We start from the raw sequence: 26283 nt of genomic DNA on the forward strand, positions 1-26283 counted from the left end.
CCCGTGCACACCCCCTCCCCCGTGCACACCCCCCGTGCACACCCCCCGTGCACACCCCCTCCCCCCGTGCACACCCCCCGTGCACACTCCCCCGTGCACACACTCCCCCCGTGCACACCCCCTCCCCCCGTGCACACCCCCGCCCCCATTCCCGCCCCCCCGCTCCCCCCTCCCCACCCGGCCCCGTTGCCGCCCCCGCCCCGCCCCGCCCCGCCCGCAGCGCACTCCGGGGCTCGGCTCGGCTCGGCTCGGCTCGGCTCGGCTCGGCTCGGCGCGGCGCGGTCGGGCGCGGAGCGGAGCCAGCGGCCCCTTCCCGGCCCCTGCCCGGCCGGGCCATGCTCTAGCGGTGCCGGTACCGGGGCGCGGGGCCGAGCGGGGCGGCGGCGGAGCGGGGCAGCGGCCACCCCCCGCGCCCCCTGCCCGGAGCGCGGCCGGGACGGGAGCATGCGGATCCTCTTCCTCTGCCTTCTGACTCTCGCTGATACCCGCGGGCAAGGTGGGTACCGGCACCGGGTACCGGGTACCGGGCGGCGGCAGCTCGGGGCCGCCCGAAGTGCGAGTCCCAACTCTGCGGGCAACGCTCCAGCCCCGGCTCGGCTCCGGCGGCGGCTCCGGTCCCACCCGGTGCCTCCCGTTCCCGGTGGGATGAGAACGGGTCCGGCCGGGGAACGCGGTGGTTTCGTCCTCCGGGAACCGGCGGTTCGGGCTCGGGAGGGGGTGGGGGGGTCCCGGTGTCGGTGGGACATCTCCTCCGACCCCCCCCCCCCCCCCATCCGCGCTGCGGCTCGGTGCTGCCAGCCCGGAGCAGCTCCCGCCGGTGCTGGTACCCCGGCTCCGGTCCCGGTGGGACACACTCCCCCCCCCCCCCCCCCGCGACTTATTGGGGGGTCCTGATGGAGCCCGGTCCGGTTTTTCCCACCCCGGGGCTTCGTCTGACCCCGGTTCTGGTCGATGATGCCCCGGTCTGGGGTCAAGATCTTGTGTGTGTGTGTGTCCCCCCATCTGGGTGCTGGGGTCCCCCCCATCCCGGTCCTGGGGGGGCTCCCGGGACCGGGGAGGTCGCGGTGAGGCTGGAGGAGTCGGGGTACGGGGTGGGCAGCGGTGTTTGGACACGGCAGGTTGTGGGTGTCGGGCAGGCGAGGGGACCCCGGGGTCAGTAGGGTGCCCCAACAGTGGGGACCCGGCCCTGGGCACCCAGTGCTGGGGGCACCCGGGGGGGGGGGGACGGGGGGGGGGGACACGGGGGGACGGGGAGGGACCCGGCCCCGGACATGGCGATGGTGGTGGGGAGCTGAGCGGGGGCTGCCGTCCGTCCGTCCGTCTGTCCCTCCGTGGGGAGCGGGAGGGTATTTCTGGGGGGGCAGCCAGGACACCCCCCACCCCCCCCGGCTTCTGACCTGGGCACCCTTGGGAGAGGGGCCGGGGGGGAGCGTGGGGCACCCTCTTCCCCCCCCCCCCCCCCCGCTGCTTTCCAGGGCAGCCCGAGCCCCCCCCCCCCCCCCCCGTCCCTGTCTGACCCCCAAGGGACTGCGCGGTGCCCTCTCCGGGAAACTGAGGCACGGGGAGTTGCTCGGCCGAGGTCACGCCAAGCGAGAGGAGCGGAGTGTGGGGGGGGGAACAGCCCCGCTACCTCCCCCCCCCGTCCCGTCTCCCCCCCCTCCAGGGCCTCCCCAAAACTCGGCCTCCCTGCCCCGCCGTGCCAGGGGAGCGGAGAAGCGTGCCATGCGTGCAGCGAGCTCGCGAGGTCTCAGCCGGTTCATCCCTCCGCAGGGCTGGAGCCGGCCAGCCCCTACCCGGCCTCCGGCTCCTTCCCCTGCTGCAAAATCCAATCTAATTTTTAATTAAGGAGGCGGCGTTGCTAAGATGCCGGGAGGAGGGGGGGAAAAAAAAATAAAAAAATTGAGTCGACCCGGGGTTTAAAAGGAGCGTGCAAAGCTTCTTAGGGGGCCGGGGGGGGTCAGATCCCAGGGTCCCCCGCGCAGGGCTGGGGGAAGCGCTGTGGGGTTTCGCTGCCCTCCCAGGAACAAAAGCGCCCGCTCTCCCGCCTGGTGCCATGTGGATCTTGTCGGCGAGAGGGGCCCAGCTCCGGCATCGCCGCTTCGGTGGAGGGAAGAGCCGGATGGCTGGGCCCGGGGCTCCGGTGGGGATGTGGCAGAGGGAGGGGGGGGGGTGTCACGTTCCTGGATGAGGGACCCTGTGACCCCCCCCCGCTCCCTCCCGAGCAGCCCCGTCCCGTCGCGGTCCCCGCCATCGAAGTTTTGCTCTCACCTCGGAGAGGAGCCTTGCTCTAACCCGGGGTGTTGGGGGGGGGGGGGGGGGTGTCCCCCACTGCTGTTGGGGGGGCAAAATTTGGGGTTCCCTCCCTGTGGAGCCCGGGGCCGTGCTGGCCGACGTGTGCACACGCGTGTGTGGGGGGGGGGGGTCGGTGCCATTCATGTCGTCGCACACAAAGATGTTGAATGGGTTTCATCACTCTTCATTTCTCACTAAATAATTTTCTGTATCTTATCTAAATGAAACCCATTATTCTTCCCCCCGTTTCAATCACTTGCCGTGATTGCGCCTCAAATTGAAATATTTATTCATTTTCTGGGCGATTCTTCTTCTCTTTCTCTCTGTGGGGGTTTTTTGGGGGGTTTGGGTTTTTTTTTTTTTTTTATTATTCCCTCCCCCCACCCCTCTTCCCTCTCAAAAGCAGCAAAATCGAAACAGCGGAGAGATGAGGGGTGGCAGCGGGGGGGCTCATCCTGGGGGGGGTTCGTGCCAGCCCCCCCCCCCCCCCCTCCCCGTGGCTCGGGGGCCACCCCAGCGTGTGGCTCTGAGACCCGGCACGCTCATTGCATGCCCCCTTGGGAGACGTCACCGCTGAAGGAGCAGGGGTGGCACCGGGTGGTTTGAGGTCAGGCCGGTCCCTTTGCCGGTGACCGGTGGCACGAGGCCGCCCTGGCTAGCCCGGATCCGGGATGTTAATGCCATCGGTGGCTCCCAAAGAGGGAAGGAGGCAGAGGAAGGTCCCGGTGATCCCAGCGCAGCCGAGATGATGATGGGGATGGCGGCGGGCACCTGCCCGTCCTCCCTCCGGCGGAACGGCGGCGGCGGCGGCGGCTTGGCTCCCCACGCGCCGCCGGAGCCGCGGTGGCGTGATGTGGTTTGTAAGGTGACCGTTGTCTGCTGCAGGGTAATAAAAGCCCCCGGGAGACGCTCCGGGGCTGAGACGTGGCGGTGGGGGAGGACGGTGGCCTTCATCCCCCCCCCGCCTCCCCGCCCTCCCCAGGACCAGGGGCTGCGCCGGAGCCGGTGGCGTTCGGCATCGCGCCCCGGCCGTGGGCAGAGCGGGAGGCTGGGGGCATTCGGGGACCGGTGGCGGTGCTGGTGCCCCCCGGGCTACGCTTGACCCGCCACGGGGTCCCTGGGCTTCCCTTGGGTGCTTGCCTGGAGTGACCCCGCCGTCCCCGTGGGCACGCGGTGCCCCCGGCCCAGAGCTGCTCTCCCGGACGAGCCGACGTGTCTCCGGCCCCGGTTACGGCCTCGCCGTGTTCGGCAGCGCGGCGGCCAGGCTCTGCCTTGCAGTGTGTGTGTCCCCCCCTCGACCCCCAATGCCGTGCGGACCCGTCCCCGCCATCCCCCGCGTCCTCTCCGGGCAGGAGCCCGGGTCACCGCGATGGAACCCAACACCCTTCCACACCCCCATCCCCAAAACCCCTCGGTGGAGGGGACGGAGGCGCGGCGGGTCACCGCAGGCTCCCCGCAGCAGGATGACACCCCCCCCTCCCCAGCCCCACAGCCGCCCTTCAGGAAACCGTTTTGGCAACTGGGATCGGGGCTCGCGGGCGCTGGTGGGGTCTTGGCGATGCTTTTCCCTCCGGCGGGGCGGGCGCAGGAAGGGGACGAAGCCCCTTCCCCACCCTGGGGCTGCCTCCCTCCATCTTTCCGCAGGGGAGCAGAGCGATGCGCGTCGAATCCCGCAGGAAGGGGCCGGATCCGGCCCTGGGCTCTGCCCCGCTGCGGGGCCAAGGGAGCTTTTGGGGCCGGCGGGACGGGCCCTGCCGCGGCAGCCACCGCTCCGTGCCGGGACTTGCCTGGGCAGCCGGTGCCAGGGCTGAATCACCGGTTGCCGCGCTGGGGCCCGGTTTGCTGGCGGGGAGGCAGCCAGCCCAACCGCGGAGCACACACCCCCCACCCCATCCCCGGCAGCCACCTCCGCCGGCCCGGAGCGCTGCCTGCGCCGGCAGCATCCTGCCTGTTTTCTGCGGGACCCGGAGCCGTCGGTGTGTCCGTCCGCGGTGACCTCCGGCAGCCCAACCGTCCGGAGGTGAAACCAGGGTCGTTGGGCACCTCTCTCCCACTGACCGGAGCTGAGCGGCATTAATTACATTCCCATCCTTTAATTCGGGATTGGTTTAATCCCGAGCCAGCTTTCCTCCTGGCCTAGATCCTACCTGGAATCCGGCTCACCGGGATGCACGCCCGTCCCGGTGAGTGCATCCCCGGGGATACCAGAGCCGGACTCCGGTCACGGGACCGTGGCACACAGTGACTACCCGGCCTCACGGCTCCTCTGCCGCCGTCCGTGGGTCCGTCCGTCCCTCCGTCCGTCTGAGACGCAGCCCCCCGCCGCGCAGGCAACGCGGGGGATTATAGCTAACTCTCCATAAAGATTCCCCTAATTGCTTGCCTTACCTCAGGTTTTATCATCAAAGCATCCGTTATTCCCTCTCTAGCCTCCTTTTCTTTTTATTATCTCTTAATTAATCACTCTAGCTTTCACACTTAGCAGATAATTACAGTCTCCTGGGCACACAGCTCATTTTCATAACCTCCTGCTCCCAGCCAGGAGCGGGCACGGCGCGGGAGGGAGGCGGAGAAGACGGGATGGAGGGGACGGAGGGACCATCCCGCGCTGGCACCGGGACCCACGTCGCTTCTCTCGGTGACGGCACGGCCACCGCGTCACCCTCCGGATGGGCGAGGAACCCCCCCCCCCCGCCTTACACGCACACACACGCACCCCATCCCCTGGGTACCACCCCGAGGGCGAGGATGAGGATGCTCGGCGAGGAGTGCGGCCGGACAACGGGGGCAGAGTTAAGGGTAGCTGGAAAAAGGACGGAGCTCTGCTCCAGGATCCAGCCTGGATTTTCGTCGGGATGCATTTATCGGGGCCGGGAGGTGGAAAACGAGCTCCTTTCCAGCCACCCGCCGCAAAAGTCCCGTTGGCGTGGCATCAGACGTGGCGCAGCCGGTTGACGCCAGGCCCCGGTGCCGGGTTGGATCCGGCGATGCCGGGGTGGCTGTCGCGAGGGGACGGCGGGAAGGAGGGATTTAAAGAGCAAACCGACTTGGGGAAGGCGCAGGGAAGGGAAAAAAGGGGGAGAGAGGCCTTTTCTGCAAGGGCTGGGACATAAAGGGCTGCCAGCGCTGCCATGGCAACGGGCGGATTATGATCCAAATGGAAATCAAAATAAGGGGGGGGGGGGGGGAAGCGAAAGAGTGGAGTAAAGGAGGAGGGGAGGAAAAACAACTTTTATTTCCAATCAGAGAGCGGTTGTGTGCCTTGGAGGGGTTGCCATAGGAACGGCAAAGAAAAGGAGCCGGGAAAAGTGTGCGCGCGGGCGTGCAAGGGAGCGCGCGGGCGTGCAAGGGAGCGTGCATGTGCGGGGCTGCGCGAGGGAGCGTGCGGGCGTGCGAGGGAGCACGCGGGCGTGCAAAGGAACGCGGGCACGCACCCCGCCGCGCCCGCGGGAGCATCGCCGCCGTCGGGGAGGGGGGAGTGACGCAGAGGAGCGGGACGAAGGCTGCGGCCCCATCGCCGGGGTCGCCCTTGGCCTCTGACACCGGGGACACCCAGTGAGCCCCCCGTCCCCGTCCCATGGGAGCTATGGGGTGGGGTGGGGGGGCACCGAGTCCCTGCCGGGCACCGGAGCACCGCGGTGCCGGAGATGGGAATATCCCGGTGCGGCTGCCGGGTCGGGGTGCTGAGGACAAAGCTTCCTCCCTTCCCTTTTTGGTTTTTATTCAAAACACCCCACACCCCCCCCCCCCAAGCCCTTTCAAGTGGATTTGATTTAAAATAAGAGCTTTAAACATTCGAGAGGGGATTTCCTACCCCGCGCCGCTGCCAGCCTCCGTTCGGGGCGTGCAGAGCTCCGTCGCGTGTCCTCGGGGAGGGCCGGGGGGTGCTGAGCCCCCCCCATGCCGCGGCCGCTGGGCTGCCGGAGGGGTCTCGGGGACCCGCGACGGGCTGGGGGGTGCGCAGGGCGATGGGCTGGGTGCTGGGGGGGGGGGGGGCAGGGAAGGGGGGGGTGGGGTTTGGGGTTGTGTCCGGCCTCAGGGTCAGCGAGGAGGCAGAAGAGCAGCAAGTGGGGAAACTGAGGCACGAAGCTCTTCGGTTTTCTCCATCAAGGCGGGTAACCCCGATGCAGGGCCCCGGCTCTCCGGCCGGCTCTGCGCGCAGTGACGTCGGCTCAAAAAGCTGGGGAGCGGCGAGAAAAAACACACACACCCCCCCCAAAAAACTAAACGCTCGGCCCCAAAATGTGTCCGTCCCCCCCCAGCGCCGTCAGCCCCTTGCCCGCTGCGGGACAGGCGCGGGGAGCTGAGGGTTAAGTTCTGGGGGTTTGTTTTTTTTTTTTTTTTCTTGGGTTTTTTTTTTTTTTTTCTTTCTCTCCCTCGTCTTCCAGAGAGCCTTGGCAGGAAATTCCTCAAATTCCAGGCTTGTGGGATCATTGCTGGGCTCTGACCGCAGGAGCGGGGAGCGGGAGCCAGGGCTGCTCCCTCCAGCTCCAGCTTCTCCTGCCGCAGGATTCGCAGAGCCCCAGAGGGGAGGGAGGGCTGAGTCCCCCCCAAAATCCACAGTCACCCCCCCAAATCTCCCCCGTGGTCAGAGACACGATGCTCATAATCCCCCACCCCGAGCTGCGGGGATCCCGGCGGCCGGTTTGGGGTGACCATGCTGGTGTTGGGAATTCTGGGCTCAAACTTCCCCGAATATCCCAAGCGGGGTGCTGGGTCCTTGGGGAACCCGAGAGCCCCAAATCCTCACGGGATGGGGGGGGGGTGGGGGGGCACATGGCCAATTTGGGGTGCGACGTGGCGGGGGGGGGGGGGGGGCGGTTCCCAGCACGAGGAGGCGTGGGGAGCCCGGTGGGTTGGGTGGGCAGCTCTCGGGGGGCTCCCACCCCACCAGGTCCCCGTCCCGTCCCCCCCCGCAGCTTGCCGGGGCGATGACGCCGCAGCCAGGCAGGGTTGGGGAGGAAGGAGCCGAAATTCCTGCTCGTATCGTTCCTTCGGGAGCCGAGCGGGACGGGAGCAGCCGGGCCAGGGGGGTGACCTGGGGTCCCCAACCGCACTCGGGGTCCAGACGAAGGGGGATGCCAACCCACGCCCCGTCCCCATCGATTTTTTTTTTCCCCTCCAACCCATTTCCTCCCAGCTTAGGATTTGTTTTTTTTTTTTTTTATTAAACCCCCTTTGCCAGGGATCAAATCGAGCTGCTGCCAACTCCGGCGGCGACGTCGAATTTAACCTCATCGCGTTACCGACGCTCACGCCGCCGCCTTTACCGCTCGGGACTCGAGCCACCCGTGGGGAAACCGAGGCACGGCGCGGAGCACGCCCGCCCCATGGCACGCGCGGTCCCCGTCCCTAACGAGAGCTCGTCGGCCGGCTAACGAGGCCGGGGCTCGTCCTCTGACTCATCCTTTTCCATACGTTGGGACGCGGAGGCCCGTATCGGAGCGTCGCGCTCTCACAGCTGCTTGTCCCGATTCAATGTGAATGATAATCCCATTATTAAGAGATGTCTCATTAAGACATCTGTAACGAGAGCGCTTACCAGCAGCTTGGTGGAAGGATGCCAGCGCTGTTTAAATATTTTTTTTTTTTCCCCTTCATTAATGATTAGGGATTTTTATTTCCCCCTTTTTTTTTCCCAAAGAAGAGCTCCCCTTCCATTCCCCCCCCTCCCTCCTCCGCATGCACACACAAACAAAAGTCTTAATTAGACATTGTTCCTAACAGGGATATTACACAAATTAATTAAACTCAAGCCAATAAACAGCACTGCTCCATAATTCCGACAGCCCCAGAAATGAAGAGGAAATAACAAGGGGAGAGGCTCCGCCAGCTCCTTCTGTCTGCTGGGGGGGTGGGGGGGTGTGAGGAGCCCCCCCAGGGCTTGGGGGGGGCTCGGGCCAGGGTCTGCCCCCCCCACCCCCCCCCCCACCCCGCCGTCGGCGCTGGTCCCTACTGGGAGACACTGGGTGTCCCTGGGGACGTCGCATAGGGCGGGATGGTCGGGGTGCGGGAGCCTTGGGCAGGGTGGGATGCCCGGGGTTGGGGAGGGGGGGGGTGGGGGGGGTGCTGGGCTGACCCCAGGAAACCCGGGCGGGAGCAACATCTGCAGCATCCCGCACATCTGCAGCATCCCGCACATCTGCAGCCCAGGCCTTTGTCTGGCAGCGGTGCAAAGGGCAGTGCCGGGAGGAGGAGGAGGAGGAGGAGGAGGAGGAGGAGGAGGAGGATGGCTGGGGTGCGAAGGCAGCTCCGCTCAGCACCCTCTTGTGCGTCCTGTCGTCCGTCCGTCCCCCGCGCGGACCCTCTGAGCATCGAAGCGTGCGAAGGCCCCCGGGAGCGGCAGGGACACCCCCCCCACACACCACCACCACCCAGGGGGTGCTGCGGGGCCGAAGGGGCTCGTCTGGGGGTGCTGCGGGGGTGGCCATCCGCGCCCGGGGCGTGCACACGGCTGCACGCGCAGGCACACGCGTGTGTGCGCACGCATGGCCTGCGCTCACGCTCCCAGCTCTTACAGACACAGATAGTCCCGTGCGAGCACACAGCGGGTGCAGGCACACGCACACAAACGCACACGCAGCCCCGTGCAAGGACGCAGCTGGTGCGTGCACCCCTACTCCACTGCGAGCACACAGCTGGTGCACACGCGCCTACACTCCCGTGCAAGCACACAACCAGTGCGTGCACGCACACACACACACACCCCCCATTGCAAGCTGGTGTGCACACACCACTCTCGTGCAAGCGCACGGCTGGTGCACGCACACCTATTCCGTCGCAGTGACGCAGCTGGTGCGCGCGCACCCGTGCACACGCCTGTGCAGGCACAGAGCTGGTGCATGCACACGCACACGCACACGCTCCTGTGCAAACACATAGCTGGTGCGTACGCGCGCACAGCCGCCGTGTGCGCACACTCACGCACGGGCGCTCCATTGGAAGCACACAGCTGGTGTGCACGTGCACACACATGCTCCCGTGCAAACACGCAGCTGGCGCGCGCACACCTACTCCATTGCAAGCACACAGCTGCTGTGCACGCACACACGCACGCCTGCGCAAGCACACCAGGGGTGCATTCACACACGTGCGTGCACGCGCGCGCGCACACACACACACGCGCTCCTGTGCAAGCACACAACCGGTGTGTGCCCCCCCGCGTCGCCCTGCTCTCGCCCCTTACAACCCTTGCCCCCTGGCCTTGCCTGGCCCCCCCATGTCCCCCTAGACCCCCCCCAGACCCCTGTGCCCCCCGTGCCCCCCCGTGTCCCCACAGCCCTCCCATGCCCCCCACAGCCCCCCGTGTCCCCCCCAGCCCCCTGTGCCTCCCCGTGCCCCCCCGTGCCCCCACAGCCCCCCCTACGGCTCCCTCAACCCCCCATGCCCCCCCGTGTCCCCCCCAGCCCCCTGTGCCTCCCCGTGCCCCGCCGTGTCTCCCCGTGCCCCCACAGCCCCCCCTACGGCTCCCTCAACCCCCCATGCCCCCCCATGTCCCCCCAGCCCCCCGCGTCCCCCCCAGCCCCCCGTGCCCCCCCCGCGCCCCCCGTGCCCCCCGTGCTCCCACAGCCCCCCCATGTCCCCCCAGCCCCCTGTGCCCCCCCAGCCCCCTGCGCCCCCTGCAGCCCCCTGTGCCCCCCCCAGCCCCCCGTGCCCCCCGTGCTCCCACAGCCCCCCCATGCCCCCCGCAGCCCCCTGTGCCCCCCCGTGCCCCCCCCACACCCCCCCGTGCCCCCCGCATCGCCCCGCTCGGGGCCGGCCGAGCCCTTTGTCTTTCTGCCTGGCTGCCCCCTTTCACCGGGATTAACGGCGGGAGAAAGGGGACGAGATTTTTTTTTTTTTTTTCCCCACCAACTTTGGGCACCCCCCACCCCTCCCCGGGACACCCCCCCCAGCCTCTGCCTGCGCTGGGGGAGCAGGAGCGGGATGTGGGGGTGCAGGGATTCCTGCCGGGACCCCCCCAAACCAGGCTCCCCTGGGAATGAACCCTGGACCCCCATGGACCCCCAGGGGTGACCTTGTGCACCGAGCCCCGTGGGGCAGCACTGGTGTCCCCGTGGGGTTCCCATGGGGCAGCAATGGGGTGTCCGGCCCCAACCGTCGTGTCCCCCCCCCCGTGTGTGTGTCGTCGTCGTCCCCCCACCCCGCCCCAGCCTGGCTCGTTTGCCGTACCGCACTAAAGCAATTCATTTATTTTCATCTCTATTTTCTCTCTCTGCCCGGCGCTGGTTTATATTTTATTGGCATCTTTGCAGTGCTGAAAGTAATGTAATTACGAGGGGAATTTATATGTTGTTTCGTAAGTCGGGAGTTCATTTTTTTTTTATATTATTATTATTAGGTGGGGAATATTTAAGGCTCCTCGGGAAGGAAAAATAGAACCCAATTCCACCACGTCATCTCCCCCGGTATTTATGCCTCTTCCCAACGAGATTTTAATTGAAAATTGTTTTGCATGGTCCCCGCGTTGCGTATTTTTACCCTGCCTCTAACGACGACCTGGGGCCTCGGCCCGTCTTCCCTCGCCGTGTGCTGGTTGTAAAAGACAAAGAGATTCGGGTGGAAAATTTGGGGACGGGTTGGGAAGAGGAGCGTGGGGTCACGCCGGCGGCGGAGGGGACGGGGTTATCCTCGGGCTGATGGACCCCCGTCTCCCTTTGCTTTCTTCCTTCCCCGTGCCTCAGTTTCCCCGCGAGGACGGCCAGCATCTCCTGGGGACCGTGGCAACCTGAGGATGCTGCGCGGGGAACGGTACCCGGGGTACCAGGGACTGTCCCCACCGCCACGGGCATCCTGCCGCCGGGCTGAGCTTGATGGGGTCCGACACGGAGGTGCCGGCGCGGCACGGCAGCACCCGTCTCCCTGCCCAGGGAATAATCGAGGTGGAATATTTGATCGGTCAGGAAATGAGCTGCTAAATTTGTTGTGAGATTGGTGTCACCAGCGATGGCAACCGGGCTGGGAAATGAGAAATCAGGAGGTTACGGGAGAAGCCGGGGCCGTGGCGGGGGGACGTGGCACCTCGGTTTGCTGGGGATGTGGAGGGACGGCAGAGCCGGGGTCACCGCAGGCGCTTCGGTGGCACGGAGGGGATGGGGAGCCCCGGTCCCGCTGGGCCACCGCCCGTCCCGCATCCCGGTGCCCCGGGGGGATGTTGTGCCGGGGTGGCATGGCCAAGGTGACCCCGGCCGGGGCGCGGGGAGGCGGTGGGGACCCGGTGCTGCCAAAAGCGGGTGGGGAGGAGAGGCGGCGGGGCCGGGGGAGGGGAACCAATCTCTTCCTCATTTGTTTTTATAATTTTGCCTTTTAAAAAATGAAAATAACTGGAGCATCCTTTCCCCGGAGAGCTTCACTACCACCGGCTCGGGGAGCGGGGAGCGGAGGGGGGGGAGGCACGGAGCAGCCCCCACCAGCACCCTGCCAGCCTGCCGGGGATGCCAGGGACGCCCGAGTGTCCCCAGCCACGGGGAGGGATGCACAGCTCCGGGGGAAACTGAGGCACGGCGCAGCCTTGAGGGGGTCCGCGGATGTTTTGCGGGGGCTCCTGTGCCCCCCCACGCCTGGTTTCCCTACTTGGGGTGGCGTTTGGGTTAAAACAGCCCCGGTTCTGCCACCGCAGAAGTACCAGGGTCAAACGCAGCGACAGCCGGGGACGCTCGGCCGGGAAAAGCGATGGCCCCCCCCCACCCCCCGAGATGGCGGTGAAGGGGTCGGGCTGGATGCGGCCCCGTCCCGGTGCCTCCCAAGCCCGGGCGCTGGGCTCTGGCCAACGATGCGCTGGCGTCATATGATGGTGTTGAAATACTTTCCGTTCCTGCCGGGATGGGGAGGACCCGCCAGTGCCGGGAGCGGAGCCAGGGCGCAGGGTCCGGAGGCAGCGGGGACGGGGACGGGGACAACCGGCCGCCGAGGATGCTGGCACGGCGGGGATGCTGCCAGCTCCCCGCACATCACGGAGTAGCGGCTGCGGGATTCAATTAATGAGGAATTAAAGAATAGTAATATTCAATTAATGTCAATCAGAGCGGGATTATAGGAGAGAGATTTTGGTCAAACGGGGTCGATGCCTTTTTGACGAGGATGCGCCGGGGGCTGATAACGAAGCCGGGGGAGAGGGGGGGGGACAACAAAGCTTCGACACCCCCCCCCCAAATGCCGCGGCCGGCACGGGGACGGCTCCTTGGCTGCCGGTACCCCCGGCATCACCACCCCAGGGTTCCTCCCTCGGCCGCCCCAAGAGCTGCTCCGGTTTTGCCACCCACCATCCAGCCACGTTAGCGTTAAAAAGCCAAGAGGAAAGAGAAGAAAATAGAAGAGGGCATTGAGTGACTTCGAACAAGGAGCGGAAGCGGCTTCTCCTGCCAAGCTGCTTTCAGAGCGCGCGGCTCAGCCTGTTCCCGGCCAGCGCTGTCGTGCCGGGGTAATCGCGGCAAAGGAGGCTCATAAATTCTTGATGGCAACAGGGACCCTCTCTAGCAAATATCAATTTACCGGCTGCTGCGCGCCGCCGGGTCGGGCCGCCGCCGGTTGGGTTCTGCCGGGGTCGGTGGTGACTGGGAGATGCTGGGGGAGATGGTGGGGGGCATCCCCAAAGCGAGGACCACCCCCACCCCCCCAACCCCCAAATCCTCTCTGGGAAACCTCGCCGGAGCCTTGTCCCAGCTCTGGGGTCAGGATGGGGCCCCGCTGCTGCCCTGGGACCCCCAGGGACACGCAGGGGTGGGGGGGTCACCGGCCTCACGGCCGCCCCCACCAGCCCCCCCGTGTCCGTGCCCTGAGATGTGGCCGGGTTTAGCTGAAAGACCCAAATTGCCGGAGCCTAAAATAGCCCCTGACGGCGGGCGGAGCGGGAGGGGGGGCGGCGCAGGGATGTGCCAGGACCGATCACATCTCGGCACCGGCACATCCCCCCGGCGAGGCACGGCACCACCGTGCCAGCACCCAGCAGGATGGGACCCCTGCGTCCCTGTCGCCGGTGGGATCCGTCAGCGGGCCACGGCGCTGCTGGCTGGGACTGAGCTCAGCCCCCTTCGTGCCTCAGTTTCCCCACACGAGCGAGGGGTCGGCGGGGTCCCCTCCATCGCCAGCTCCCGTCGGGTTATTTCAGGGCCGGCTCCAGCTCTTGTGGGGTTTTTTTTTTGGGTTTTTTTTTTTCCCATACCATTGCCTGCGCCGGGTGACGAGTGGCTCGGGGCGCTGGCGCCGTGGCCGTGACAACGCGGTGACAGCGGAGGGGGGGACGGGGACAGGAGCGATGCCCCGTCCGCAGCATCCAGGCACGGTCTCATCCTGCCCTCCTCTCCCATCTCTCCCTTTCCGCTCTGCCGGGCAGGGCCACAAGGAAACCAAATCCTCTTTTCTCTCCCACAGAATAAAACCAGTGGAGGGTGGTTGGGGTTTTTTTTTTTTTTCCCCTCCCTGTCTAATTTTTTTTTTTTTCCAATATAAATAGAAGCGAACAACTTGGGAAGAGGAAGGGGGAAAGGCTTAAATTTAAAAGCAGCGAGAAGAGGAAGGGGAGGAGGGAGAGAGATAAAATAATAAAAAAAAAAACCCTCTAGTGCGGAGAGATTTAGCTCCATCTGAAAGCTGTCAGCGCGAATAAAAAGCTTTTCTTTGAACCCTGAGTTTAATAGCGAGAGGAGAGAGAGGGAGATTGGAGCACCAGCCCCAGGGCTTAATCAGCCCTTCATTTGATAAATAGAGGGAGACAGGGCCGGGAGTGGGGCTCCCCGGCCCCCGCCGGGTCCCTGCGCCTCGCCGGCCTGCCCCACGCCGGAGGGGGGACAGCGGGAGCCACGCGTGGGGCTGCCGGGGGGCACGGGAGAGCCCTGCAGGGACCCCGGACGCCCGCCTCTGCCCACGCACACGTGTGTGTTCCCGTGCACGCAGACACGTTCCCGTGCACACGCGCACGTTCCCGACGTACACGCGTGTCTTCCCATGCACACGGGCTCATGCTCCCACGCACACATGCGTATTCCCATGCACGCGTGCACGCGTTCCCGTGCACACAAGCGTGTTGCCGTGCACGCAAGCATGAATAGCCATGCACGCACGTGTGCACGCACGCTCAGAGCCCACGGCCACCGTGCCACGAAACACCCCCCCCCGCGCCTGCCGGTGGGATCGGCCGTGCCGAGGTGCCAACGCTTCATGGGGTGGGGGGGACGGCGTGGCGAGGCGAGGGGGGCACGGTGACGAGGGGGGCACGGTGACGAGGGGGGCACAGTGATGAGGGGGGCACGGTGGTGAGGGGGGCACGGAGACGAGGGGGGCACGGTGACGAGGGCGGCACGGTGACGAGGGGGGCACGGTGACGAGGGGGGCACGGTGACGAGGGCGGCACGGTGACGAGGGGGGCACGGTGACGAGGGGGGCACCCCGTGCCTTTTAAACCTCCAGCCTTTGGGAAGCCGCCCGTCTCCTCGGCGTAATGTCAAGGCCCCGCGACACGGAAAGACTTTCAACGCTCGCTGCGCCGTGGCAATCGCTGGGCGCGCGGCCTCCCCCGCGCCCGCCGGCCCCGTATCGTCCTCCTCCAGACTAAACAGCCCTTTAGCCCGGCAGGACGGGCAGCAGGGGGGGTGGCTTGATGGGGGGAGACAGTGAACCCCCCCCACACAGCCCGGTCCCTTGGGGCACCCGGCAAAGCCCCTTCACGGAGGGGAGGGAAAGGGAAGGAGGCAGAAGCCCGCTGCCAGCCGGCGTGCATCGCACGCTGACGGCTCCCGCGCTCTGACAACCGCCGCCAGCACCCGCCGGCAACCCGCCACCTCGGCTGGCATGGAGGGGGGGGTGACACCGGCACCCACCGGTCCCTGCCCTGGGGAATCGCTGCGTCGGGCGCTGGGGTGCGGGAGGGTCCCATCGATGGGCGTTTCAGTCCTTGGGGACAACCGGGTGGTGATGGGCACGGGGGGGGGGCCGGTGGCAGTCGCATCCCGTCCACACCGGGTAGGTACCACGGGGTGTCCCCGCTGCCAGGGAGGAGGGAGCTGCTGCCCGGGAAGCTCACAGCCGAAATACCCGCGGCAGCCGATTATCCACGGCCGGGATTAGCAGCCGAGTTGGGAGTTTGCCGGAGCCAGGGCTGGGCAGGGGCAGCACCGGGGATGCTGGCACGGCTGGAGCAGGGCAGAGCATCCAGAGCAGGCAGCTCCTCGCTGCCTGCCGTTGTCCCCTTCGTCTGCCGAAAACACGGAAACATCACCCGCGCCGCGCCAGCCCGGTGCCGTGCCAGCCCGGTGCCAGCCGGGACCAGGCCAGCGCTGCCCGTCGGGCAGGCAGAGGGCTGCGGGTCCCCCCGTGCTGTCTGGCAGGCGGCCGCCGCTGCCTGCGCCTCCTCCCACCTGTCTCGCTCCCCTTTCCCCGGCTCTGATCTTCCCTCACGCCCACCTCTCTCCAGGCACCTTCCTCTTTGATCTCCGCTCTGCTTTTTATTTCCCCCTCCCCTCGGCCCCCCCATTCCTGCTCCATCCCTCCCCTCCTTCCCCCGCCTCTCCCACTCTCTCCTTCCCTTTATCTCCCTCCCTCCCTGCATCCCTGCTCTGTCTCCCCTCCCACGGGGGGGGCCCACGGGCCCGGCAGGCGTGGGCTGGGGTTGAGGAGGGGACCGGGGGCACCCCAGGGTGGCCGGGAGCAGAGACTGTCCCCGACTCACCGCTGCGGGCTGCAGGTCCCGGGTGCGCGGCCAGCGGTGCTGCGAGGCCCGTTGGCTGCACCCTGTTGTGCTGGGGTGGCCTGGTGTAGGGATCCTGGGGTGCCTGGTCCGGGGGTGCCCTGCCCCAGGGATACCTGGGTACCCCATTCTGGGGATCCTGGCGTGCCAAGTCCCAGGGATCCTGGGGTACCTCATCCCGAGGATCCTGGGGTGCCATGTCCCAGGGATCCTGGGGTACCTCATCCCGAGGATCCTGGGGTGCCATGTCCCAGGGATCCTGGGGTACCTCATCCCAAGGATCCTGGGGTGCCATGTCCCAGGGATCCTGGGGTACCTCATCCCGAGGATCCTGGGGTGCCATGTCCCAGGAATCCCAGGGTACCCCATCCCACTGATCCTGGGGTGTCACGTCCCAGCGATCCTGGGCTACCATGTCCCAGGGATCCCAGGGTGCCCCCATCCTGGGGATGCTGGGGTGCCCTGTTCCAGGGATCCTGGACTGCCTCATCCTGGGGTGTCTGATCTGGGGGTACCCCATGCCAAGGACACTTGGGTACCCCATTCTGGGGATCCTGGGGTACCTCATCCCAGGGATCCCGGCGTGCCGTTATCCTGGGGTACCCCATCCCACCGGTCCTGGGGTGTCACGTCCCAGCGATCCCAGGGTGCCCCATCCTGGGCTTTCGGGAATGCCTGATGCTGACTCTCTCGGCGTACCCGTCGGCACAGCCTGGCGCCTGGGGATGCCATGCCTGGGCCCTGGGGTCCCTCCGGCTCGAGACCCTGCAGGTTGCAGAACCCCACCCTGTGCCAGGCACCGGGGAGACGGTGGCGGATCGGTCCCCCACGCCGGGCATGGCGAGGAGGGTGCCAAGCGCCGGCACGTCCCGTCCCCCTTGGCGGGGACGAGCAGCGTGGCTGCACCTCGGCACCGCGGCGTCCTCGGGGCCAACACGAGAGCGGGGGCTGCCGGGAAGGGAGGCGGCAGCCGGGGCCGCGGCACGGGGATTTCGGGAGCTGTCGGGGGCTTTGTTTACAGGATCAAAGGCAGGAGGGAGCCCAGGGCCCCCGGCTCTGCGGGAACGCAGCACAGGCTGGGGACAAACCCGAGCGGGTTGGGGTGCCCGAGCTGCGGCGGTGCCCAGCACGGCCGTGGCAAGGGCACGGGGCACGCCGCGAGCGGCACAGCCGCGCCGTGCCGTGCCATGCCAGGCCCAGCCAGGCCACGCAGGCGGAGGCTGTGCTGGGGACTTAACGGCTTCGTTATCCGCAGCTCGCTCATCCCCAGAAGGGATTTCTGCCTCCCCCTCTCCTGCGCCGTGGCGGAAATAATTTGAATATTTTAGAAAAAAGACTTTTAAGGGGGGAACTGCCGAGGAGAGGCAGCTCCTCTGCTGCGATGCCCCTCTCCCTGCTGCCCTTCGGGGGTCCTGGTCCGATCCCCTGCCCCGGCGCCGGCAGCACACACGTGTGTGTGTCACACCCACGCTGGCACACCCCACACGCCCCCCCCCGCCACCGTGTCCTGTTCGATTCGCGCTGGCCGCGTGACGGGCGCCTTGCCGGGGCACTGAGATCAATCCCGGCTGCTGCACAGGGCCGGGGCTCAGGGGCACGACGGAGCCCGGCTTGGGGGGGGGGGGGTCCCACACCCCCAGCAGCCCCTCCAAAACCTCCGGGGACCACGGGCGGCTCTGGGGGGGCCGCAGCGGGGCTGTGCTGGAGGCAGCTCTGCGGCACCGGAGCCGCCGGCATGACGGAGCACCGGTTGCTGCTGGCACAGCCGCCGGCGTGCGGGGCACCCCGAGCCCTGGCCGATCCCCCTCCTCCGTCCCCAGTTGCGCAGACCCGGTTCGTGGAGGAGCCGGAGGACCAGACGGTGGTGGCCGGCCAGAGGATCGTCCTCTCCTGCGTGGTGCTCAATTACTCCGGGATCGTGCAATGGACCAAAGACGGCCTCGCCCTGGGGATGGGGCAGGGGCTCAAAGGTACCCGCGGGGCGGCTCTCGGGATGTCACCGTGCGGGGCAGGGGCTGTCACCGCACAGCAGGCTCTGGGGTCTTACGTCTCCTGCTGTGCCGCTTCCCCATGACCCGTTTCCCAGCTCCCTGTGCGGCATCCCCGGCTGCTGCGGGGCCGGTGCCACGTGCCCCAGCAGCGAAGCACCGGCTGGGGCCGTGTGCCCACGCTCTGCTCCTTCCCGCACGCGCCCCCCCCCCGGGGTCTCTGCGTGCTCTGAGGTCCCCGTGTGCACTGAGCATCCCAGATGTGCCAGGGATCCCAGATGTGCCAGGGATCCCAGATGTGCCAGGGATCCCACGTTCAACCAGGGATCCCACGTGCACCAGGGATCCGGGCGCAGGCAGAGACCTGCCTGCAAGCTGGCAGCCCCCCAGGTCTGCCCAGGCTGGACCCAGATGGGCAGGAGCTGCTTCTCCATGAACAGGGGGTTCCCTTCCGCACCAGCCTCTCCTCCCTGATAAAAGGGCCCTGGAACATCCCCCCAGCCCTGACAAATTTGGGTGAACCCCAACCCCTCCGTGCTGACCCCACCTCGTGTTGTCCCTGCAGCCTGGCCGCGTTACCGCATCGTAGGCACGGCCGACTCGGGCCAGTACAACCTGGAGATCACTGACGCCGAGCTCTCCGATGACGCCGTGTACGAGTGCCAGGCCACCGAGGCCGCGCTGCGGTCCCGCCGGGCCAAGCTGACCGTGCTGAGTAAGGAGCCAGCCCCGCACCATACCCCGTTTCTCCCACCGTACCTCATTTCTCCCACCGTACCCCATGTCTCCCACCGTACCCCGTGTCCTCCACCACGCCTCCCCGAGCCACCGCAGGCAGCGCGGCTGCTCGCAGACGCGGGAAAGGCTGTCGCTGCCTGCGCTGCCGCCCTCCCCCTTCCCTCCGGCAGCCTGGATGTGCCATTATCTTTAATGCCTTAATCTATATTCACGCCGTGGCTGAGTTACGGGACCTACGAGTGCAGTAACTTTGATTTCCCTGACTTTTGTGTCTTGTAAAAAAAAAAAAAAAAAAAAAAAAGGAAAGAAGATGCTGGAGCCGCAGCGGAAATGTTGCACGAATGGGGTTTTGGGGCAGATTTCTTGCTTTTCTTAATTTTTTTTTTTTTTTCTTTTCCCTCTTTCTCCTTCTTCCCCTGGCATTGAAATTCCCATTAGAAAGACAGGAGATAAAAGGCACACGAGCGGGAGATGTGGCTGGGGTACTGAGCAGCATGGCTCTCCCCGTGCCGCAGCTGCTGGAGCATCTCCCGGCACCCCCCGGGGCAGGGACGGATCCCCGGGGACCCCCAGCCTAAAGGGGCCACCCTTGGCCTGGGTGGGGACAGCCCTGCCCCGGGGTCTTTGGGGTGACACTGCCAAGGTTGGGGGTACCTGGGGTTTCCTCCATTCCCTGCCAAGCTCAGTGGGGTCCCCCTGAATCCCCTGCCCAGTGTGGGGCTCAGCTGGGGCAGGGCAGGGGGGTCCCCAGACAGGGGGGTCCCCAAACAGAGGGGTGTCATGGCACAGGGTTCCCCAGGCAGGGGGTTCTTTGGGCAGGGGGGTCCCCTGACAGAGAGGTCCCCAGGCAGGGGGGGCCCTGGGCAGAGGAGGCTCCTGGGCTTTTGGGGACCCTCCCTCTCTGCCCATCCTACTACCACATTCCTCCGCCAGTCTCCCGGTCTCCATTTCCATCATTACCGCCACCTCCCCGGGGCCGTTCCCAAACAGCCGAGGCCGTTCCAGCGCATCCATCTCCGCACGCGTAGCATGAACCCCCCCTGTCCCAAGCACCCCTCTCCAAGCCCCCATTTCAGGGACACCCCAGGCCAGGCCACCATGCCCGGCTCGTGCCTCCTGCCCCAGCCTCTCCCCGAGAGCCGAGCCCTAATAAATCGGTAACGGGGCTTTAGCTCCTGATCAAAACGGGGATTAATACCCAGGCGGCACCAGCCCGGTTGACGCTGCGCTGTCAAATGCTGCCTGCGGTTCGCAGGCAGCGGGGAGGAGATCTGCCTCCGCTGCCCTTAATCACTCTCCCTTCATCAGCGCAGCATCAATTTGTCAGCATCACGTGGCGTGGAGTGGGGTTTTCCTCTGCCCTGGCTCCAGGCAGCCGGCACCGACCCGGTGTCCCCTCTCCCCTCTGCAGTCCCCCCCGAGGACCCCACCATCGACGGAGCCCCCGAGATCCTGCTGCGCGCGGGGACACCGTACAACCTGACCTGCCGGGCACGCAGCGCCAAGCCAGCGGCCACCATCGTCTGGTACCGGGATGGGCTCCAGCAGGACGGAGCTGTCACCAGCACGGTACGGGGACACGCCGGGATCCCGCGTCTCCATCCCTTCCACCCCGTGCTGTGCCTCGGCATCCCCAGCACAATGCTGGGAGCCAACGGGGACCCGTCCCCTCTCCCTGGCAGGAGGTGTTGGCCGACGGCAAGCGGGAGACGACCACCAGCCAGCTCGCCATCAACCCGACCGACCTCGACATCGGGCGGGTGTTCTCCTGCCGCAGCACCAACGATGCCATCCCGGCGGGCAAGGAGACCTTCGTCAAGCTCAACGTTCACCGTGAGTCGGTGCCGGGGGCGGAGGGGACGATCCCTGCGTGTCGGTGACAGGGGCAGGGAGCCAGAGATGAGTTCTTGGGGTACCCGGGCGCCTTGGGGTTCCCCGGGTGACCCTCGGCTTGTGGGTGGAGCCGGCTCCCCACCCACGGGGGGGATTCTCCCAGTGCCACCGGCCAGTGCCAGGCGGGAAGTCGGGCTGGGACTTGGTGGTGAACACCGACCTCCAGTGGCTGCTGCGGGAAGGCTCTGTCCTGCTGGGGCCAGCACCCACCGCCAGCACCCATGATGGGCAGGGATACTGGGTGCCCACGCTGGGAAATGACGCAGGGCACCCACAGCAAGCACCCACACCAGCCAGGGATGCTGAGCACCCACGCCAGGCAGGGATGCTGGGTGCCCACAGTGACCATCAGAGCTTTTGGGATCCCGCGGGCCATGCCCTGGGCGGCAGCGTGGGGAGGGGCGATGCGGGCAGCCTTTGTCCCCTTTGTCCCCTCTGCCACGCTGCCCCCGTGCCAGCGCCCGTGACGGCTCCGTCCGCCCTCCCGCAGATCCCCCGACTGTCACCCTGTCCATCCAGCCCCAGACGGTGCAGGAGGGCGAGAGGGTCGTGTTCACGTGCATGGCGACCGCCAACCCCGAGATCAAAGGTTACAGGTGAGGGTCCCTCCTGGCTTGGCTTCAGCACCGGACGGGGACGGGGGTCAAACGGGGACGGGGGGGTCCTGCGCACCCCCCCCCTGAACCCACCTCGCGTCTCCCCCCCCCCCCCAGGTGGGCCAAGGGGGGGGTGATCATCGAGGATGCCAAGGAGAACAAGTACGACACGCAGGTGGATTACACCTTCTTCACGGAGCCCGTCTCCTGCGAAGTGCATAACGACATCGGCAGCACCAACGTCAGCACGCTGGTGGACGTGCACTGTGAGTGGGCTGACGTGTCGTGTCGTCCCCCCCCCGGCACCCCCAGGCTGCTGCCAGCCCCTCCCCGGCTCTGCCCCTCACCCTCTCCCCCCCCCCCGTCCCCAGTCGCCCCTCGGATCGTGGTGGACCCCAAACCCACGGTCACAGACATCGGCTCCGACGTGACGCTGACGTGCGTGTGGTCCGGCAACCCGCCGCTGACCCTCACCTGGACCAAAAAGGAGTCCAACATGGTAGGGTCCGGTGGCCGAATTGGGGAGGGGGGTGGTCTGGGGGGAGGCCCCGCGCCCCCTCCCTGATGCCCCCCCGGCGTTTGCACCCAGGTCCTGAGCAACAGCAACCAGCTGTACCTGAAATCCGTCACGCAAGCCGACGCGGGGCAGTACGTCTGCAAAGCCATCGTCCCCCGCATCGGCGTGGGCGAGCGCGAGGTCACCCTCTTTGTCAACGGTGAGTGCCCCCCCCCGGGAGCGGGCGCCAGCCCCCTCCCCGTGCCAGACCCTGATCCAAGCCACGAATGGGCTGATGCGGTCGCGATGCCCGTGACGAGGGTGGCGTGTCCCCCTCCCTGGGGTTTCGGTAAAGCCCCCCACTTGCATCCCGCAGGACCCCCCATCATCTCGAGCGAAGCCGTGCAGTACGCGGTGCGCGGGGACCGCGGCAAGGTGGAGTGTTTCATCGGCAGCACGCCACCCCCGGACCGTATCGTGAGTGCCGTGGTCGGGGGTGCCGGGGGAGGGGGGGTGCTGGGGATGATGCTGAGCTGCGGGTGCTGACGCAGCCCCCTCTCCCCCACCCCGGCGGGGCCAGGCGTGGGCCTGGAAGGAGAACATTTTGGAGGCAGGGACGCTGGAGCGGTACACGGTGGAGCGAACTAACACGGGCAGCGGGGTCCTCTCCACCCTCACCATCAACAACGTCATGGACGCCGACTTCCAGACGCGCTACAACTGCACGGCCTGGAACAGCTTCGGGCCAGGGACCGCCATCATCCAGCTGGAGGAGAAAGGTAGCACCGGCACGGCACCGCGGCCGCCTGGCACGCCGGGGAGCCCGGCTAGGTCTCGGGCGTTGCAGGCAACGGGGCTTCGGCAAGGGCAGGCACCCTCCTGCCACGGCCGCCTCCTGGCAGTGCCCCTGTCCCCTGTCCCCAGCTAACGTCTCCCCATCTCCTGTAGAGGTCTTGCCCGTGGGCATCATCGCCGGTGCCACCATCGGGGCCAGCATCCTCGTCATCAGCTTCCTCGTCGCGCTCGCCTGCTTCCTCTACCGGCGCCGGAAAGGAAGTGAGTGGGGGGCAAAGGGGGTCTGCGGCCACGACAGAGGGGACCGCGGGTGCTACCCACGGCAGGGATGCCATCCACGGGGCGGGAGCGGGGGGATGCTGCCGGCGGCCACCTCCATCCCCGGTCCCGCGTGTCCCCAGGCCGCAAGGACGTCACCCTGCGCAAGCTGGACATCAAGGTGGAGACGGTGAACAGGGAGCCGCTGACATTGCACACGGACCGTGAGGAGGACACGGCCAGCGTCTCCACGGCCACCCGCGTCATGAAGGCCATCTACTCGGTAAGGGACACCCCACACCGGGGGGGGTCACCCCACAGCACCCTTCCCCACCCCACGCCGGGACGGATGGGACCGTGGAGGAACGAGCGCGTCTCTCCTCCCTTTTCTCCTGCAGTCATTCAAGGACGACGTGGACTTGAAGCAGGACCTTCGCTGTGACACTGACACCCGTGAGGAGTACGAGCTCAAGGTCTGGCGATGGGGTGTAAAAGAGGGGCAGGTCCCGGTTTTGTCCCGAGTTGGGTGGCTGCGGGATGCTTGGTGGAGGGGGAAGGGCCAGGACTCGTGGGTCCTCTCCCTGCAGAGCCCCCCGCCCAGGCTCAGCGCATCCCCACCACCACCCCCCCCTTCTCCTCGCAGGATCCCACCAACGGCTACTACAACGTCCGCGCCCACGAGGACCGCCCGTCCTCCCGCACCGTCCTCTACGCCGACTACCGCAACCCCGGCCCGGCACGCTACGACACCCGCCCGCCCTCCCGCCTCTCGCACTCCAGCGGCTACGCTCAGCTCAACACCTACAGCCGCGGCCCCGCGTCCGACTACAACGCCGAGGCGGCGCCGGGTCCCGGACCCCCTCCCGGTACGGCGGGCGGCGAGACGGCAAGCCAGCTCTCCTACGAGAACTACGGGGGTCACACCGCTTTCCCGGCCGGCGCCGGTTATGCCACCTACCGCCTAGGGTACGGTCAACCCCCCAGCCTGGACCGGGCACCCTACGACGCCTACGACCCCATGGGCAAGTACGCCAGCGCCACCCGCTTCTCCTACACCTCCCAGCACTCGGACTACGGGCAGCGCTTCCAGCAGCGGATGCAGACGCACGTCTAGGGCGGGCAGGGGCTGGCAGGCAGCGCCGAAGGAGGGGGGTGCAGGCAGCGGGGGTCCCCAGGTACCTCACGACTGTCCCCTGATATTCAGGGGCTCATCCTGACCCTCCTGCCCCGCTTCTCCGGCGGCTGGACTCCACGTGCCGTGCCATCCCCCCCGCAATGGGGTTTGTTGGCAGCGGGGACGCACCCCGAGTCTCTTCGAGCTTCCACTCATTCAGTTCTTTCTTTTCGGTACCTTCCTGGAGGAAGGAGAGGGTTGGGGGGGCATCCTGTCCCCCTGTGCCCACCCCGTCCCCCCCGCCCAGTCCCACCCAGCCTCAGCGGGTGCGTGCGGGTCCGCGCGGCTGTCGGGGCCGGCTCTGCAGCCTCCGCTCTCCCGCCGCCCTGGCTCCCCCCTTCCCCGAGATCCATGGGGCCGGATCCTTCCCCGACGGGTCCCCAGCACCCCCAAACCAGCACCCGCTTCTCTCTCCTCTGCCAGAGCGAGGGGCTGCACACGAGGTGTCCTCAGAACCCGCCCCCATCCCGTCCAGACCCCCGTGCGAGGGAGCAGGGAGGTGCTATATGTGCGTATATACGTGTCTGTATGTACATACATAAAAGCAACGCCTGGTTTCTGGCTTTGCCCAAAAAATCCCCGTCCCAGCCCGTTCCCATTCCCTGTGCCTTGACTTCCGTCCCACCCACCTGCAGCCCCCGTGCCCACCCTCGGAGCCACGAGCAGGGGGTGCCCCAGGGGGCCCGGGGGATCGGGACCGGTGAGCTCAGACCAGCAGACCCCCGGCGTGTCCCGTCCCCGTCCCCCCCCCCGCCATACGCACACCCGTACCCGTGGGACAGGCAGCGGCGGGTTTCCATCCCGCTGCCGTCAGCCTGACCCCGAACAACACCCCGAGCAACACCCAGTTGGACCAGCCGCCAGCCAGCGGGGATGTGGGGTGGTCCCTCTTATGAATGTATATAAAGACGTATAGAAGGGGTGTCAGCACCCTCCCAGTCACCAGCAAGCGTTCCCGCTCTGCAGCCCCGTTCCCGGCACGCTCCCGCTCCGGCCCCAAGGGTTTGGCGAATGTTTTGAGCCGCGGGAAACCAAACCAAACCAAACCAAACCAGCCAGGAGCAGGAGCACGGCCAGTTCCCCAGCTCCAGGGACTGGGAGGTACTGGGCAGCCAGGGCAACGGGGACCCCAATTTCGCCGGCGGGTGGTGACGGGTGTTGGAAGGAGGGCAGCAGCACGGGGATGGGGAACCCCTCCCGGTCACCCCGCAGGGGTACGGTACGAAACGCCGCCCCACGCGCACCCACCCCGACGGGCTGGATCCGGCCCCGCGGCGAGTGGGTACGATTGCAGAGGGCTGCTGGGTTGGGGAAGGGACCGGCAGAACCGTGCTGCTGACGCAGCCCCAGCGGCACGGCCTGGGGGGGATCCTCTGCCCCCCTCTCCTTTCCCCCCCCCCCGACCCCCCCCCCCCCAAAAAGGTACTGTCAGGACGGGCCAAACCCTGGAAGGTGCTGAGCCCGCACCCAGCCTGAGCCTCCGACTGCAGGACTGCGTGCCATTTGCAATGGTGCCTGATTTAACACCCTCCCCCCCCCGACACCCTCCTCCTCACCCTGTGCCCCCCCCTTTTGGGGACAGCCCCATCTCGGCGGGGGTCCCACCCCAGGTGCTGCACCCCCACATCGATAGCAATAGCCACGGCGGCAGCCGCCCCAGCCACCCCCGGGTGCCGGGAATCGAAGCCGAAGCTTTAAATTAAACCCCCCCCCCCGCGCCCGGGGTGGGAATGGGGCCCCCCCCCAAAGCCACGGCCAAGCCCCCCCGGCACCGGGCGAGCGGGTCCCTTCCCCAGCACAGGCTGTTTTAGACCCCTAGAGACACGTATCTGTGACCCCCCCCACCCTACCCCAACCTCCCATTTTTTATTTTTCATTTTCCTTTTTTTTTTTTTAAATATTATGTACTATATTTTTAGTCTTAAACACGATATATTATATATATTTAATTTTTTTATATATATATATAAATATAAATGTTAAAAAAAAGGGGCTGCAGGTCGTCTTTGTTCTGCGGGAGCATTGTGACCCAGCATTGTGGTCACTCCTGCCCACCCCTCCACACCACGGGACAGGGGAACGGGGTGGGGGGGCCCGCAAGGTCTTGGGGGACCCTGCGGTGGCACAGCCAGCGGGTTTGGGGACAGGGGTGCTGCAGGGAGGGACGAGCTCCAGCGCAGGGCAGCACTTGAACCCCAGGGGATGTTCCCCAGCGAGGGCCCGGGGCAGCGGGCTGGGGGGTCCCCAGCTCTTCGGACCCCAAGCACGCAGCCGAGGGGGAGGCAGGACACGCACCGGGCTCCGCTGACCTATTTCACCAAAGCTTTTAGCTGGGGCCGATGCCAGGAAGGGCAGGGAAGGTTTGCCAGCCC

At 66.8% G+C, this 26283-nt stretch overlaps 1 protein-coding gene and 1 long non-coding RNA gene across 2 annotated transcripts; both read left to right on the top strand.

Annotated features, from left to right (window-relative positions):
- The first annotated feature begins 232 nt into the window (after nucleotides 1-232).
- KIRREL1 (kirre like nephrin family adhesion molecule 1) lies at nucleotides 233-24742 on the top strand. The gene is made up of 15 exons (XM_075737013.1): nucleotides 233-496; nucleotides 17794-17943; nucleotides 18527-18676; nucleotides 20111-20268; nucleotides 20382-20532; nucleotides 21083-21188; nucleotides 21306-21454; nucleotides 21560-21687; nucleotides 21778-21904; nucleotides 22061-22161; nucleotides 22265-22463; nucleotides 22633-22740; nucleotides 22881-23020; nucleotides 23136-23210; nucleotides 23381-24742. The coding sequence occupies exons 1-15, from the start codon at nucleotides 445-447 to the stop codon at nucleotides 23849-23851; spliced, it is 2265 nt and encodes a 754-aa protein (XP_075593128.1). The 5' UTR covers nucleotides 233-444; the 3' UTR covers nucleotides 23852-24742.
- LOC142598442 (uncharacterized) lies at nucleotides 2843-3220 on the top strand. The gene is made up of 2 exons (XR_012832653.1): nucleotides 2843-2899; nucleotides 2992-3220. It is a non-coding gene; the product is annotated as an uncharacterized LOC142598442 (long non-coding RNA).
- Nucleotides 24743-26283: the final 1541 nt, after the last annotated feature.

The sequence above is a fragment of the Balearica regulorum genome, chromosome 28 (genome assembly GCF_011004875.1).
Source record: "Balearica regulorum gibbericeps isolate bBalReg1 chromosome 28, bBalReg1.pri, whole genome shotgun sequence".
Classification (NCBI taxonomy): domain Eukaryota; kingdom Metazoa; phylum Chordata; class Aves; order Gruiformes; family Gruidae; genus Balearica; species Balearica regulorum.

Coding starts and splice junctions, on each gene's coding strand:
- KIRREL1 (XM_075737013.1), top strand. CDS start 445: ATGCGGATCCTCTTCCTCTGCCTTCTGACTCTCGCTGATACCCGCGGG. Junction 20,269..20,381: donor ACGGAGCTGTCACCAGCACG/GTACGGGGACAC, acceptor TCTCCCTGGCAG/GAGGTGTTGGCCGACGGCAA. Junction 22,464..22,632: donor CATCCAGCTGGAGGAGAAAG/GTAGCACCGGCA, acceptor CATCTCCTGTAG/AGGTCTTGCCCGTGGGCATC.